The following is an 18,395-nucleotide window of genomic DNA, read 5'->3' on the forward strand; positions in this document are numbered from 1 at the left end:
TTTTCTTAAAAAATTGCATGATTTTTTTTAATTAATTTTATTTTGTATACAAAATATTGTCTTTTGGACAAATTTGGCTACCATACCGCCCGGGCCACTAATTGTCTGTGACATTTAAATCTTCAAAGTTAAAGAATAATATTAAATTGACGTCACAAAAACAGGACCCAGGGATGCATGTCGAAATGTCATAATCATTCGTACAGTAATTAATACAATATCCCTAACATGTTTATTTATTTACTCGAATTAAATGTAGCGATCTTTAAAATAATGTTTTAACTTTTTATATTATACCACGTAAAGTTTTGAAACTATCTCATTTGCTCATTAATGCTTCTCATTATTTTTAATTAGAGATTAAATAAATAAATAAACATGAAAATTAAAAAAAAAAAAAAATTAGAGATCGCTTCCTTAAAATTCATACATGATTCATCTTAATAAACATTTCAATACATTGAATAAAACATCGTCAAACACATTAAATCATTTTCATTGACGTCCAAAAGGCAGTATTTTAAGTTCGAATAAAGTAATTTATTAATCACTGTAATCAAAATTTTTTTTTTATGTAATCATATCGTACATGAATCTGTATACTGTTTAAAATAAACTTGTCTATTCTTACAACGTAAAATATGAAAGGGAACGTATTTTATTAATAGTAGAAAGTTTAGTATCAAATCCCGTCCGGGGAAGTGCGTGTTCTGGTGTGATGGGCGTGGTGTAATAATAAATAAATAAATATACTACGACAATACACACATCGCCATCTAGCCCCAAAGTAAGCGTAGTTTTTGTTACGGGTGCTAAGGTGACTGAATGTTATTTTTTTTTTCATGAATAATATACAAAGATAAGGCCTATACTTCTGTCTGTGTTTTTTTTTTATTCTTCTTCTGTATTTTTATTTGTGTGCAAATAAAGAGTATAAATAAAATAAATAGATACTTTATATATACATATAAACACCCAGCATTGAAAAACATTCCTGCTGCACACAAACATTTCCAGTTATGGGAATCGCACCCACGGCCTTGGACTCAGAAGGCAGGGTCGCTGCCCACTGCGCCAATCGGCCGTCAAGTAATGATAGGTAGATGGCGCTTAACACCTATTCCTAAGGTTGGTTTGCACAAAGCGGCACTTTTCAAGACGTATTCCTTGCACGCCCTGCAAAGTTTTGCTAGGTGATGGTATACCCACTTACTAAAAAGCGAATCTAATTGATTTTAAGTTAAACTTGGTCGAAATTGTGAAACAGTACCTAACAATGTTCGCCCTGTACTTCGAGAACTTGGCTATGACACTCTATCCTGTGTCTTAATTAAGTTTACAGATTTATGTATTTAATATTAATATTCTTATATCTTTAAACGAGCAATTCTTGTATATATAAATGGAATCTCGGAATCGGCTCCAACGATTTTCCTGAAATTTAATATACAGGGGGCTTCGGGGGCGATAAATCGATCTAGCTATGATTCATTTATATTGGAATCTCGGAATCATTTATATTGGACATACGACTATTTTTTAAGTCTACTCATACGCGGACGAAGTCGCGCAGGTCCGCTGGTACAATGCCGTAAATACTCCGTTATTTGTAATGACTACGTGTCAAAGTCAAAAGTCAAAGTCAAAAATATCTTTATTCAAGTAGGCCCGGCCCACAGGTGGCACTTTTGATGCGTACATAAGAATTACACGGTAGTGAGATGCGATGCGACGTGTTTGCGGCGCTTGCGTTTGAGACTCTGGGCCCATGGTCTTCGGACACGGAAAATTTAATTAACATCGTGTCCCAAAAATTGGTCCTTACGTCTGGCGACCCAAGAGCTGGCGCTTATTTAGCCCAACGGCCAAGTCTAGCAATTCAAAGGGGCAATAGCGCCAGCATTTTGGATACCATTCCCGTAAGTGAACAGTTAGACGGCTTATATTTATTGTAAATATTAATTTTAGTTTGTAATTATTATTTCCCTACAAAATAAGTAAAAATAAAAATTTTAATTAACCAAAAAAAAAAAAAAATTTAATATAATCGAATTTGCCTTAAAGCAGTTTCATGTTAAAATCTTGGAACACCTGTAATTAGCTTTTATCTAATTTATATTTAAAAAAAAAATACAGCTGTTGGCTTGCATTAAAAGTAAAATGTGTTCAAAATTCATTTATTTCAAGTAGGCCTAATATAAGCACTTTTGAAGCGTCAAGTCTGTCTGTGTGTAGTGACTCTACCACCGATTCGGAAGGCAGATTCTACTGAGAAGAAGCCGGCAAGAAACTCGGCAGTTGCTCTTTTCCAACATTAAAAATTTACATTTTACATTTTAACATTCATTTTTCTATCTTGTGAGTATGGAGGGTAGAGGTATGGAGAGTTATCTTATATGGGAGAAAAGTTGAAAAAGTGTCCAGTGTATGCGCTAAATAACAGTTCAAAAATCCTCCACAATGGCGCTAGTGGATGCACAGGGTATGGTATGAATGTAGCAATCGTAGATGAATTGAAGTATGCCGAGTTAAAAAATTTAATGTCATTATCGACTAAAGTAGTTAATTATTGAGAATTTCAACAACTTACGTTGTACAAAATATTGTGGTAAATATAACCTTACTTCCTTATATCTCCATACTTCCTTGTTTATTTTTCAAGCCTACTCTAACAATATTTATATTTGGCGCTTCTTTTAAGAGTTACCCTGATACAAATGTGGCGCCATCCTAATTTAATACATTTTGACGACTCTTTTTCATATACACAGATGACTCTCCTTACCTCTACCCTCCATACTTGTGAGAGATGAAAGCGGAGCCGGATGCTTCCAAGCAACCTTGTCATTAAGAAACTGATCAATTGTATAATAACCTCGCTGTAATAAATGTGTTTTAACACATTCTATAAACTTATGAATTGGTGGGTCCAAAATTACCTTAGGAATCATATTATAAAAGCGTATACTCAATCGTAATAAAGTAAAGCACCTTGCACCTTCCATAAGCTTTCTGCACAAGCGAAATGCAAGCAAGTATTATCAGTTACACCGACACTGGGATTAGTGTAGCACCGGATAGGTTATTTTTAGTGCCTAAGCTTAGTTAGGTAGGTAGAACTAATTTTAATATAGTTTAAGATTATATTAAGATAACTCGATAACGTTACACCTTAACGATAGTAGCGATTATTTAAGATGGTATCATTTAATTGCCAAATAGTAATAATTATATGTAAGGCATAATATTCGCTACAACTTTTCAAATTTTAACTAATTTATAAGTAACTGTTAGTTCAGAGGGATTAGAAAATCTTAATAAGACAAATAAAAAAATCGATATTAGAAATACCCTGCAGTTAAGGCAAGCGGAGTGATGGTATCTATCACTACTGAAACCAGGTACATTTTAATAATAAATAAATAATAATTATGTCACCCTCCGGTCTATAATCTATCTATGTTGATATATAGTAAATCAACTATACGGCCATGACGCTTGCGATTAGCCGCTTAAACTTTACTTGCGCGCCGGTACTCTCAAAGAGTATACATATAAGTTGACTTACTACATATTCATTATACATAGGTTAAAAAACCCTCTAAATCCGTTTCTCTATCAAAACGAATTCTTAAACACACGTTTGTATTTATAATATTGGTAAGGATAAAGTAATAAACAACTACCCTACATTAGTTGTACAATCGTTGTCAACAGTTGCGGCTGGGTGGGGACGATAGTGGCGCCATGCGCCTGCGCACTCATCGGCTCGCTCCGACTTGCTCTCGCAGTGCTCCTTCTCTCTCTAGCGCTCGTATTCTATAGGCGCTACAGGAGAAAACATTGATGCCTACATTTATTTTAAATATAGGTTTAATTAATGAAAATAAATAAAAAAATAACATTTATTTTATTAACTCTTCTCTTGATCTGACCAATAAAATATTATTATTAGAATATTAGCATTAGTTGCTAGTTTTATTGAAGCCTTGGCGTAGCTAGTTTTTGATTTCCTCCATATTTTTAAGCATTTAGGTTCTACAAAATTAACTAATGTTGATTTTTGTTTAATTATTTCCATTATGCTTTTACTTACTAGTTCTAGTTTATTTATCGTTATAGATGATTTTGCGTAATTTACAAGAAAAGTTTCACTAGTGTATCTTAATGTGCACCCGTCTGGTGGGAGGCTTTGGCTCGTCACCACCCGACTGACACAGACTAGCAACCGATTTGCGTTTCGGTACGATGTCGCGTTGAAAACGAATAGGTTTGATTTTAATAGATGTCATACCACTAATAGTTTAGCCCGCTACAATCTTAGACTGAATCATCACTGACCACAAAGCCAAATTGCAGTCAGGGGCTAACATGTAGTTTACTTAAAAAAAAACTACTGTGAATTTAATAAAAATCTTGTGCTTGGTTTTCTTTTCTGTAAAATTAACAAAATATCATAACTCTTTATCTATTAAGTGTACTCCTATTTTGAATTTGCTTAGCTACGCCAATAAAATAAAGTGCTTCTACCGGAATGTAAAAAAGTAACTGGATACTTAAATATGACTATCTATTCGAATTTGAATACTGCCAATTTGGACTGACGTTTATTGTATTTATTCAAAATAGTTTAAGTATCGTATTTTTTTTATTTACCATTTTCAATAGTAGATACTTACTCGTACTTGCTGTAAAAATAAATCATTTTTCATTAAATTCATTGTGTTGCAAGTTGTCATATCTGTTTATTATAATAATTGTACCCAAAGTTAAAATGCAGCTTAATTTAAGATGTATTTTTGTATATGCTATTATTATTATTTTAATATGCTCTAAAAATGTTGAAATTTGCTTAATATTTTTTTCATTAAAATGGCTCAAAACTTAACGCTTGCCATTCTTAATTTTTAAGGACGTTTATTATTTTTTATTTTTAATAAACTGTTATTTGCTATAAATATGTTGATTTATTGTACCGATCTTACTGAAACAATGCTCATTTTTTGTTGTTTTAAAATCTTTTATAAAAAATCAATATTCATAACTTAAGAATTTAGTAAAAATAAAAATCGATCCATTTTTGTATTATAATTTTACAACATCGCCTATATAAGCCATTGATTAATAAGAATGCGCGCTTTGCGTTATTCCGAATAAAGATAATATATTGTTTCGAAATGCCAATGTTAGTAATTAGTAATCATCGTAAATAAATAAAATTCTTAAATTATGTAAAAATTTATTTAACTAAAGTACGTAATTAATTTAAGTAAAGTAAAATACTATCAGAGTTCAGTACAATAGTTCTGAAATTGGTTCAAACTATTTTTACGTCATGAAGCGGTTCATGAATCTTTTAATAAAGGTAAAAATATATAATTATTAATTTGACAACATATATTAAAGTAAATTTAAAAGTTAACGTATTTTTTTAAAACTGATTTCAAACTGACATATTTTACCGCCATTACACAAAATCAGGCAAAGAACCTCAACTATACAGCCTTAATACCTCCCTGCCGGTTTTCCCCTGACACTAACTATTTAAATAGAGAAGCACTGGCGAGAGAGAAAGAGCTCCGCGAGAAGAGATCAGAAGATGCGACCAAGATCAAACAGCTGGGGCGAGCTAACCAAGAGCAAGTGGAGCATTTGACTAGAAAATGTGCTTGCTTGAGGAAACTGTAAGTATTTCTACCACTGACCTCTTTTTTTACCGCTTGTCACTTTGTTCATGTCTGCAACAAAATACAAAGAGGATGTAATCACTACGTTCTAAGACACGGAACTTCATACATAACTTTTTAATCACGATCTAGTGCTTTTTTAGCCCATACAAATTTAAAATCTAGAAAACAACCTAAGAAAATTAAATGTAACCGTTGACGTAACTAGAGTTGTTAGTTAGTCGATAAATATTGCGATATCGATGTAGATAAATGTAATAAAATCAAAATGGCGGTCAGACCAAATTTTATTTATTTATTTTATTATTGAAACGAAATATACTAACTGCAACTGGTTTACAATTGATTGACGGATTGTCGCCATTTTGGCGCTAAAAGTGAAAGTTTAAGAAATTAAAATTAGAATTATTAAAAACTCTTAGTTCTTGAGACTCGTAAGTCACATTTGGCTCTTCAAAAAGTGATATCATTTAAACTGTCATTCCTGGACATCTCAAGCCAATGATAATCATAAGGGTCAGTGATTTCTAACGTTTCAGCTTAAGATATCCTAGAGCCTAGCAATAGATTTCATACTCGAACGTATACCACTCGTTCCGGTCTTCGCAAAAATTATTATCTCTCTAACCTTATTATCTCCTGGTACTTATGGCCTTTTAATCACCATGTGATTTTTTATCCTGGTGGTATATATGTTTGTAACAGGGGAGCCTGTTTACAAACTATTGATATTCCTCAAAACCCGGTCAACGCCACGCGTGCTGAGGTTAATCAAATCGTTATATTTTTATTCTATAGATTTTAGAACTGCTGATTTGGGTCGAGCGTACCAGGGCTCCATAATATAGAGTGGTCAGCAAAACATTATGGGATTGTGTTTTCAGGGAAAGTGTTAACATTCCTTATTTCATAGCTTCGACGATATGCGTGCTCGTCTTGCTGCTCGCGAGCGTGACTTCGAGCAAGAAGCTCGCGCACGAGACAAGGAACTGCATCAGCTCCGAGCAGAAGTCGCCAGGCTGACCAAGATACTCGTTGAGCAGAGGTAAACTTCTCCTTCAAACTCATCATCATCCTCAGCTTTAAAGCGTCTCTGCTACACAGGAACCCTCACTCCTCGTCATGTTAAACAGCCGATGGACGACCACTGCTGGACATGTGTTTTTGTAGATATTTCCATAGAGAGACTTTGGCGATTATGTCCAGCAGATCCCTGCGATTTTTAGCTATACTAAATATTTATACTAGCTTCTGCCCGCGACTGCGTGAATCAGAATTGGGTATGTTGGTAACAGCAGGCAAACCTGTCCACAAATTATTGATATTCCTCAAAACCTGATCAACGTCACTCATGTTGATTTGAATCAAATTGTTCATTCTAAATTTGTTCTAAAAAAGACTTGGCGTTTTTTTTTTATTCCTCTACAAGTTAGCCCTTGACTGCAATCTCACTGGTGTTAAGTATGATGCAGTCTATGGTAGCGGGCTAACCTGTTAGGGAATATAGTAGTCATACCCCATATCGGTTTCTACGCGACATCGCACCGGAACAATAAATCGCTGGTAACTAGCCACCGCCAAGAACAGAGAAAATTCTGAAATTATAAATTCCCAAACCTCCTGCTGCCCGGGAGGTCGTCACGCGTGGAACTGTATAAGAGGTATTTTTAGTATTGAGTGGGGTTCCCGTCCAGTAGTTGGACATTTTAAACTCAGGATGATGTTACGTCTCACACGCGTTGTCTCTAGCTTTATAACACTCAGCTATGTAGTTTATCTTTGTCGTAGCTCCCCAAAGCTCGGCGCAAGGACGCGGGCGGACGGCTGCGAGACGTCTTCCAAAGCGGAGTCTTTTTTCTGCAAGGTCGCGCCTCAAGCGTGTGAGACGCAACCTAACGAGCCGCGCCGAAAAGGTATAAATAAATAAAAATACTTTGACAAAACACACGTCGCCATCTAGCCCCAAAGTAAGCGTAGCTTGTGTTAAATCGCTTAGTGGCCCGTATTTGTTTGTAAGGTGGTAACTAGCCACGGGCGGAGTCTTTCGATATTACACATATTTTAGTAGAGGAAATCAAAATATATATGTGGTACAATTATATAGTAGTTGGTAGTTTTTATTTTGTTTTTGTACGGTGGTAGCATTAAATTGTCAGACGTGATTGTCAAATATAATAAAATATGTACGCCGTGTTTTGTTTTTGTTAGCATCAAGAAATATAAAAAAGTGAATGTTTCGCCCCAATTCTTTAAAATATCCCACAAAATATATGGGTTGTGTGAATTATTTAACATACTTCATAGAAACATTACCTGCAAAAGTAATAAAAAACCTTTAATTAGATTTTTGACGGCTAAACTAACTCTAATAGGTAACGACTCGATTTTTCCGATTTATCTGTAGCCTTAGTACAAGATTGCAATCGAGTCGTTTTCAAGAATTAAACTCTGTATCGTCAAAGTAAAATGGATCCAATGTCACTGGTTTTAGAGATGCAAATCCAGTACTTCTGATTTTGATTTTAGTTTTACAAACGTTATGTCAAAAGCCGTAGCTAAAGAATTGTAGACAACTTTGAGCTATAAGTAAAAGCAAATAAGATCCATTTTACAACGTCGCTCAAGTATTCCATACTCAAAGCAAATCTGTACTAAGGCTACAGAACTGTGTGTGTGTGTGGATTCGAAATGTTAGTAGCTGTGAACCTTACGGGTTTCAACAGCGTCACCGGTGGGTCGGGGCGAGCGCGTAGCGTCGCCTGATGAAGGGTTTTGAGCCCTAGGGCTCGAGGAAAATCGGGGTGACGTCTACCTAGGGGCGTCTCCTGCGAGACTCGGACCTCGGCTTAGGCGGACGTCGGAATTTGGTGGACTGATCGGACGGTGTCGGAATTTGGTGGACTGATCGGACGGTGGAGCTACAGAACTGTTCTTAATTCTTCTTATATGTACAGGCGGAACTCTCCGAACGCCAGAGCCGTTCAGAAAGCGTCTAACACTACCCGATCTACAACCGCTTCCGCCGGAAGCGCGCCGCAACAACACAGTGTATGAAAATGGCCGCCCGCGCGCCAAAAGCGTCGACCTACCTGCAGTGCAAGTACCCGTGCGCATCAGACAACTTGAGATGAAGAATAATACTAGAACATAATTTCACCTACCCTACACAAAAATAAATAAAATATAAAAAAAATTGAGGCGTAATTTTACTTGTAAATATAAAAAAAAATGGCCGCTGTCGCGCCAAAAACTTCGAACTGCCAGTTATGAAAATCCACTTCGAATCAATAACCTTGAGATGATAAATAATACTAAATCATTGCTTAGATAAATGGAAGCAAACCTACACAAAATTACATTATAATTTAATAAACTCAACACAATTAAATTATACACGTGTATTTATTTCGATCAAAAATAAAAATTTGCTGCTAGCGCGCAAATAAAATCGAACTGAAAATAAGTTCTCATCCCCAAAGTAGTAACCTAGATTTGTTACCTTCCAAAAACACATGTTTAATTTTTACCAAGATAATTTAATATCATAATTTTATACGAGAAAATTAAATGCATTTTGCTTCTTATTTTCCCGTATTAAATTATCAAACTACAAATTCAATTCAATTCTTGTTTATGGCTTTTGTCTGTGCCAACTGGGCACAAGGTACTTCGCCAATGTCTTGTAGATGAAGAAGGCTCGAAGGAGATTGATCGGTGAAACTAATGAAAAGTTAATTTTGAATTTGTACCAAGAAATAGTTGTTATTAGCTAGTTAGCTCTTTAACCTAAGGCAGCACAGACAACACATGCATATATATCTAACACGGATATTTTTTGTACATTATACTTTAATTTTATTACTTACTATATATTTACATAAAAATCTACAATAAGGACTGAAAACAAACATTAAAAAACATTTAACACTCAAAGGACGGGGGACTTTGGGAGGAAGAAATCAAACTACAAAACAAACTCTGTGGCAAAATTTTATCGTAACACTCCACAGATACAAAAAAGATACTTTATACTCTTTATTATTCATAATTTTTTTTTAGCATAGTCGAATCGAAGAGAAAAGGGTATTTAAAGTAAACAGCTTGCATTACGTAATTTAAATACTATTGTATTTCAATTAACGATTAAGCTGTCACAATTAAATAGATTTTCTTACACAATAAAATCTGCCAAGTTCTAATATTAGCGCGCACGAATATACAAACTTAGGTTATATATAAAATAATTTATATTTGAGTATCACAAAATGCCGCTAGTGTAAACTTAACATAAGAAAGTAAGGGTGGAAACATACTTAAAACCCGCCCGTGGCTAAGTTCAAGCAGATAATATTGCCGTCAGTGACATGTAATAATTGTACAATATATGTCGGTGATTACTACTTAAAAAGGCGACTTTTTGACACCTCGCTTACGGAGTTTCTCACTGGTCACGCATCTGCAATCTGTGTATCTTATTTGTTTTTTTCCGAAAACCGGAAAATAAGGCATAAAAAAAATAAGATTCTTAGGTAAAGCTCCTTTCTTTGATAAAATAATAATAATTGTCCGACCAAGAGGATCCCGCCTGATGGTAATTGGAAACCAATCGCCTAAAAACACAGCAACACTTCGCAGGGCATGCAAAGACGTCTTGTAACATGTTGCCCGTAATTACACCGTTAACCATGCCCTTCACAGCGCCCTTCAAACCGGAACAAAGCATCGCTGCTTAGCGGGAGAAATAAGCAAGGCGGTCGATCTTCCCTGGACGAGATCTGTCACAAAAAGCAACTTAGTTTTAGCTTAATAAGAAAAGTCGCCTTTTTCAGTAAAAACGTAATGAGTTTTGATTTGATATCATAGCTGCAATGTTATGATCGAAATGGTTTCAGATTGTCGTCGCGTTTTATAAGTGTGCTTCCACCGCAAGTTGTAATAAGGTTGTATTTACTTGTCCACGCCTTAAGATGTAAATATTTTTTTTTTTTCATAATAAACATTTTTTTTTTAAAGTTTCTTTTTTTTTAATTTATAAAACAATATAGAGGTCTATAAACTTCTATATTATTTTGAAAATCCAAATTTTGACTCAACTTCTCATTTCTGATCACGTAGAAATACTCCGAACATAGCTCTCAATAGTTACTCAGAGCCTTCTGTTAAGGCCAATAGTTAGCATCTTTGAATTATTAGAATGGTTTAAGTTTTTATAATCAGTTAGGTACTAAACAGGGTAATCTCTAGGGGCCATATTAATAAAAGGTTGACATAGTTGGAATAGCTATTTATTTATCAGCTTTTTCAGGAAATCAAACAGTACTTGTATACATAACAGTAATATAGTTTTTTTTATCACATAAACCAATAAAGTTTCCACAACTTAGTTATACATAAACGATAACATTACCACATAATACTTAGGGATCAACAATAAGGCAAAAATTAAAAAAGAACAAAAAAAATACGTTAAAACTTATATTGGAGAACGTGGGAATAGGACCTGGAATAATAGTAGTTTTCTCTTAATACATCTATATATATAAAAGAAAGCTGTGTTAGTTACACCATTTATAACTCGAGAACGGCTGGACCAATTTTTATGATATTAGATTTATTGGATTCCTCTTAGACCGGAATAGGATAAAGTATTTAAATATAACATTCATAAAAAAAAATCGGCGGTACGAAGTTCGCCGGGACAGCTAGTTTGTCATACAATTGCTTGATTCAGAATGAATGCTTGAGAGAGTAATGTTTTCTTCTTTTATACGGCTCAGGTACCGTTTACAATGTTGACAACAAAACGAACTAAAAATAATATTTTACGATATCAGTTTCCGGAACGTAAGTTATTTCACAAACTACATAGTTATTCATCTATTAAAAAAACAATTAAATAATTAGATTAGAATTATTACGAATTGTATAAAGCAAAAGATTCATTAATATAGAGACGTCAATCTTCTAGTGACGTCACAGCATGTAATATGGCTATAACACTTATCATAGTATATTGTGCCTATAGTGGCAATTTGACGTAAAAAAAATGCTATGCAGTATTTTGACACACACCAACTGAGTTTGGGCAACCACTGCGTAACTATTCCATACCGTTATTGCCTCTTTTATTGCTTTTATTGAATGTCTATATTTATTTTCGACTCGAATTATTTTACCTTCTACGCACGTTTCGCTCCGAGACCGGAGCATCCTCAGGAGATGTTGACTTTACAATGAATAATTGTTTGTTTCGGAGCGAAACGTGCGTAGAGAGTATTGATCATTGACGAAGATCTGTTTGGTGTGGAGTATAAGGATTGAAGAAATTATAAATTACACCATACAGATTCTCCTGCTTTTCGCGGACTATAGCAAATTAAGTAACGCCTGCTTCTATCCAACACTTATTTCAAATTTTCTCAATTTTGACTATAACATTTTCCGCCACTGTTTTAACACAAGCTTGATTTTGATTTTTTACGTCACCCAATTTACTAAGTTGATCTAAATTACTTAGTTTAGCTTTTCTTATAAGTATATCTAACTGTTCTTGCATTGCCATACAATCTTTGTTGCTTAACGATACGACTTTGACTAAGTTTAAAAGTAATTCAGCCTTTTCAACTAGTCCTTCATTATTTGGGAGTTTGTTATTTTTACTGTCATTAAAAATTTTATAATCTTTACTATCTGATGTGATTACATTATTTTTACTTTCATCGATTGCGATTATATTGTTTTTACCTTTAACTGTCTCTTTACTGTCACTTGTTGTTAATATATTATTTTTACTCTCATCTGATATAACGGATGTGTTGTTTTTTTTACTCTTCTTACTCCTAACTCTTTTGTTATTTTTGAAATTATTATCTATTTTCGTTGTTTGTTTTCTGGTAGGATGTTTAATATCGAAGTCACGTATTATGTTGTACATGTCCTTTTGACTTATAAGTTGTAATCTCCTAGATATACCTTCATCTTTTTCGGTCGAGTCACGGACCCAATCTAGTATTTGTTGGAAAGAGTAACCCCTTTCGAGTTTTTCTGAAAAAAAAAATAGTTTTTTTCAGAGAAAATTCACAGAGATACGGATACAACTCAATGTGCACATAAGTCTACCACAAAATCCTGACACATATAAAACAAAAAGGAAGTATAAACATATTTACAATATCCTTCTTCAAAGATTACTTGCTGGAGAAAACTTATTATAAAATAAACGACTTTCTCAATGAGAGTATTTTATAATGACAATAATAAGTCCGCCTCTCAACCAGCACGGCAGGATACAGTTTTCTCCCTGGGGAAAGGATAAAAATGTTTCTTCTCCCACAGCTTTATCAACTCTCAGAGCATTGACTCACCAGTGGAAATAATATATATGTATAATAATAAACAAGGGTAAACTTCTCCTATTCCATGTTCCCGTGCAGCATGGCTAGCACGGGCAAGTGATAAAATTTATATCCCCCGATTATATCCCCTGACGATATATTGACGGCCGAGTGGCACAGTGAGCAGCGACCCTGCTTTCTGAATCCAAGGCCGTGGGTTCGATTCCCACAGCTGGAAAATGTTTGTGTGATGAGCACGAATGTTCTTCAGTGTCTGGGTGTTTATATGTATTCTATAAGTATTTATGTATAATATTCATAAAAATATTCATCAGTCATCTTAGTACTCATAACACAAGCTACGCTTACTTTGGGGCTAGATGGCGATGTGTGCATTGTCGTAGTATATTTATTTATTTATTGTTTATAATTAATGTTTCCATCTGCTAAATCACTGGAACATGGAATAGGAGAAGTTTACCCTTGTTTATTATTACACATACATTATTTGGATATTATTTCCACTTGTGCGCCAGTGCTCTGAGAGTAGAAAAAGCTGTGGGAGAACACACATTTTTATCCTTTCCCCAGGGATATAATTATCTCCTGCCCAGGCTAGCCGTGCTGGAGTGGTATAATAAATTAAAAAAATATATGAAATTGTAGCACAATCTAATATCAGTAAATTCTACCGTAACTTACCCGCTATTAAAAATTTAATCTGCCTGTTTAACGGTAATCTCTCAATTTGATTTGTGTGACCGCAGTGCGTCTTCCAGTACTTCACACTGATTATCGTTTGCTCTAAATACTGTGTGTATGTCATTTCCAGTCTAGAAGGGCATGCTTTACCTAAAAAAAACAAAATTCACGGTTAAAATAATAGAAAAATCTATATATCATAGACGGATTATTGTCACGAAAAAAGAAAAGGTTTAACCTAAAGTCCTCCCGTCCAAAATTCCTCAGTGTGTGAAGACTATAGTCTTCGACCAGTGCGTGTTGCCAGTGATGACTTACGGATCTGAGACGTGGTCGCTAACTATTGGCCTCATAAGAAGGCTCAGAGTCACTCAGCGATGGCGACAGCTATGCTAGGAGTATCTCTACGTGATCATATCAGAAATGAGGAGATCCGTAGAAGAACTAAAGTTACCAACATAGCTCAGCGAGTCGCCAAGCTGAAATGGCAATGGGCGGGGCACATAGCTCGGAGAACCGATGGACGTGGGGCTTGAGGTCGACCCCGCACCGGTAAACGCAGCGCAAGTGGGCCCCCACCGAGATGGAACTCTCTACAAAAGACCTATGTCCAGCAGTGGACGTCAATTGGTTGAAATGATTATGATGAAAGTCCTCCCGACGTATTAAGTTTAAGTTGGGGTTAACTTACACACACACAGACACAAGAACGACAGGATGTTATGAGTTTGACGTGTCTTTGTCAGTCTGTGGCATCGTATTTCCTGAATTAATGAACCGATTTTGATTATGTTTTTTTATGTTTGAAAGGTGTATTAGTCGGGAGCGTTCTTAGTTTAGTTTGAAGAAAATCGATCCACGATAGGCAATACGCCACAAAATAGCGGATTACATGTTTTCAAAACTTCCTCAATATGAGTATCCTTTTTTTCAGGGTTTTTGACCCGGGTATGCATATATAGGTGCTTGGCATAAAATGGAAGAATTCCCCTCCAATAACAGTTATATAAAATAATTTGGGTATGCAGTGCTTATGTGCATGTATGAAGTGCACGCCACTGATTTAATGGGAGAGCGGTTACTATATTTGTGGGTTTGTTTAAATAATTTATTTCAAAGCTAGTGAGGGATGCCACTATAAAGTTTCTACCCTGGCCTTCGAACAAATCGGAGATCCGAAGCTAGCCGGGTCGAACGAGGAAAGTGGACGTGACTTGAGGTGGACAGATGACATCCGGCGAGTCGCTGGGAGCCGCTAGAGACAAGCGGCCAAGGACCGTGTATTGTGGAACTCCCTACAAAAGACCTATGTCCAGCTGTGGACGTTAATTGGTTGAGGTGATGATGACTAATTTGTTGAATAAATTGTTTTTCAATTTTATTCTTAAGGCATTATAAAAAATACATATATAAATTTGCTCTTTTATTATTATAACTAAACTTATTCACTATGCTCGGGCGAGCATAGTTAATAATTTTATAAATTTAAAATGCATATAAAAATTTTCGGGACCTGAGCGCTTTCTCCAATTAAGCTACGGCTCTCCTACCGTCGATGCCGAAATTAGTACATGCCTTTCACATCAGTCTTATAGCGACTGTAGCGTCATCTAGTAGGAAACGTTGCAGTTTCGATCTACTTTTTCAAAGGTCCATATTACAATTTTTAATGCATTAAATTTTTTATGAATACACTTTATTGTACACCAAAGAAAAAAAAGTACACATTACAGAGATATAAATACATATCAAGAGAGTACAATTTGGTGGCCTTATCTCTACATAGCGATTTCTTCCAGGCAACCAATGGCGGAAAAGGAAAAAACATATATAATAACATATACACATATATAAACATATATTTTTATATGCATTTTAAATTTATAAAATTGATAATTCTTCCAAGTATAGGTAAAAACACTAATAAAATTCATAGTTAATAAGTTTATTTTTAATATTATAATACTTAATAATGTAATTCTTAGACAAATAAATTTAATATCTTAACATCTTTTTACTCTGCACGCTGCTGCAACCCTGCATATAACTAGATAAATAATAACAACAATACAAAACCACAACAACAATAGTAATAAATATTATTATAAAATTATTATCATTTTTGCACTCACCAATTTTATTGCTGCCTATTGACTTGATAGCTCTGATGTTTTTGCCTCTATGCGTGTAAATATTAGAGCGATGACAATTGTAATATAATCTTTGCCCGGCCTCGATTTTCAACTTTCTGGCCGAAGTGCCTCTAGTGTATAGCGATGCAGTCGCAAACTGTATGTCATCTTTCCATCTGTCAAAATCTGTCAAAACATACTTTACACGCAAGTATGGAGGGTAGAGGTAAGGAGAGTCATCTTATATGGGAGAAAAGTTGAAAAAGTGTCCAGTTGTTGCGCTAAATAACAGTTCAAAAATCCTCCACAATGGCGCTGGTGGATGCACAGGGTATGGTATGAATGTAGCAATCGTAGGTGAATTGAAGTATGCCGAGTTAAAAAATTTAATGTCATTATCGACTAAAGTAGTTAATTATTGAGAATTTCAACAACTTACGTTGTACAAAATATTGTGGTAAATATAACCTTACTTCCTTGTATCTCCATACTTCCTTGTTTATTTTTCAAGCCTACTCTAACAATATTTATATTTGGCGCTTCTTTCAAGAGTTACCCTGATGCAAATGTGGTGCCATCCTAATTTAATACATTTTGACGACACTTTTTCATATACACAGATGACTCTCCTTACCTCTACCCTCCATACACGAAAGGTCTACTGAGTGTCAAGTGGGAGAGCATAAGCTTATAGAAAAGTCCTATTATAGTATATAAGGCTACGTAATCAATAAAAAAAGATAGTTCAACGGGCACATACCACGATAATACTTTGGATTTTGGATTTGTCCGGTCATGACCACAATCCATGCAACTGGTCTAAATATTGACATATATTTAAGAAATAAGAAAATCTTAGTTTAAAATCGGTAAAAAAAAGCATTATTGCTCTAACCAGGTTGCTTTTCTGAACATTTTAAATGACAATGTGAGATGGTGATAGCAAAAAAAAACGCAAAAGGGAAAGTCCTCACCACAAGGCTATCATTCCTTACGGAAGTACACTTAATTTTTTTTTGTTTTTTTTTACATATATCTATCTGCCATCGGCTTTTCAAATTCAAATTCAAATTCATTTATTTCAAGTAGGCCTACTTTATAAGCACTTTTGAAACGTCAAGTATGCATGTTTGTGTGTTCACCGGTTCGGAAAGCAGATTTCCAGCCATAATCAGATTGTATGTACACGTAAGTAGGACTTTTTTTATTAGATTTGTATATGTTATTAGTCGAAGCTTACCTTCAATAGAACTAAAACTCAATTCCTCGTAATCAACGGTAAAATCGTGTTTCTCAGCCAAGTGTTGCCGGAGAACTGCATAATTCCGAAAAGGTTCAACGCACGCACCATACGGGCATATCAGTCTTATTTTCTTAATATTAATACCTATTAACTTGTTTGAATCGTCACTATGAATATTGCGTATATGCTTGATTAAAGACGACTGCCAAGTAAATTTGTTACCACAATAATCGCATTCATATTTACAAATCCGTCGCGAGGGTTCCAAAGGTTCTACATTATGTTGTTTACGCATATGGGCGTAAAGATTTTTCTTTTGTTTGAATTCCATTCCGCACGCACATTGGTGTTTTAATTGGTCCATTGTTTTAGTTTAAATTTAGTATAGATAAAAATGTTTTAATTGTGAGATGAAATAAATATATACAAACTTTCATCACGACGACCGTATATAGCTGCCAAATTGACACTTAAATGATTGACAGTTGACAGTCATAATTTGAAATGTCAGTGTAGCGGTGGGTAGGACTTTGTCTTCACTTTCCGGGCCCAAGTTCGAATCCCAGCACGCACCTCTAACTTTGAAAGTTATTTGCGTTTTAAGCAATTAAAATATCACTTGCTTCAACGGTGAAGGAAAACATCGTTAGGAAATTTGCATGCCTGAGAGTTCTACATAATGTTCTCACTGAGCCAGCGTGACGGACTATGGCCTTAACCCCTTAGTCCAGTCATTTAAGCTTAAATTAGGTAAGAATCTCGGAATTCGAAATACCGAGATAGTCTGTAAATACTTGTATATTGACACCCTAAAAGTTGTCTGAAAACCTACATATGGTAGGGTGTAAGCAACTATTAAATTTCAAGGTCAAAGGTCACAAAAATCGGTATTTTGCGTTTTTTTTGGAAACAACTCATTTCCTATAGTTTTTTGCTATTTGTATTTATATCCAATATTGTAGAATACAAAATTCTCTACAAATTTTGTTTAAAATTTTTTTATTCTACAATATTGATAATTAATACAAATAGCAAAAAACCCATGTATTTACAGACTTATAGCTGGGTATCTCGAATTCCGAGGTTAACTTACTATAATGGCTGGACAAGGTCTCATTATGGGAGGACACCCTTGCCTTGAAGTAGGCCACTAATGTGTTGGTATAATGATGATGATGATGATGATGATGATGATGATGATGATGATGATGATGATGATGATAAATGTCAGTTCAGGTCAGTTCACATTCCATCGACCACATAGGACCAAGAATTGATTGGAAACTTGTTTGGAACC

General features: G+C 34.8%; 2 protein-coding genes across 5 annotated transcripts in view; one reads left to right on the plus strand and one right to left on the minus strand.

Moving 5' to 3' along the window:
* The window catches only part of LOC120635356 (golgin subfamily A member 6-like protein 22), a 50,921-nt gene extending 41,843 nt beyond the window's left edge, over positions 1-9,078 (plus strand). The window contains exons 12-15 of one of the 4 annotated variants that reach the window (XM_039906347.1): positions 5,553-5,684; positions 6,601-6,732; positions 7,476-7,600; positions 8,642-9,078. In XM_039906347.1, coding sequence (XP_039762281.1) covers positions 5,553-5,684; positions 6,601-6,732; positions 7,476-7,600; positions 8,642-8,838 — 586 coding nt within the window. In that variant the 3' untranslated portion in view covers positions 8,839-9,078. The other 3 variants (XM_039906348.1, XM_039906349.1, XM_039906350.1) reach the window with 3 other exon arrangements.
* A 2,953-nt stretch (positions 9,079-12,031) lies between these two features.
* LOC120635357 lies at positions 12,032-17,552 on the minus strand. The gene is made up of 4 exons (XM_039906351.1): positions 17,096-17,552; positions 15,856-16,041; positions 13,724-13,873; positions 12,032-12,731 (listed from the first exon to the last, which is right to left on the minus strand). Exons 1-4 carry the CDS (start codon positions 17,460-17,462, stop codon positions 12,097-12,099), a joined length of 1,338 nt encoding a protein of 445 aa, XP_039762285.1. The 5' UTR covers positions 17,463-17,552; the 3' UTR covers positions 12,032-12,096.
* Between the last annotated feature and the right edge of the window lie 843 nt (positions 17,553-18,395).

Source organism: Pararge aegeria, chromosome 26 (assembly GCF_905163445.1).
Source record: "Pararge aegeria chromosome 26, ilParAegt1.1, whole genome shotgun sequence".
NCBI classification, from domain to species: Eukaryota; Metazoa; Arthropoda; class Insecta; order Lepidoptera; family Nymphalidae; genus Pararge; species Pararge aegeria.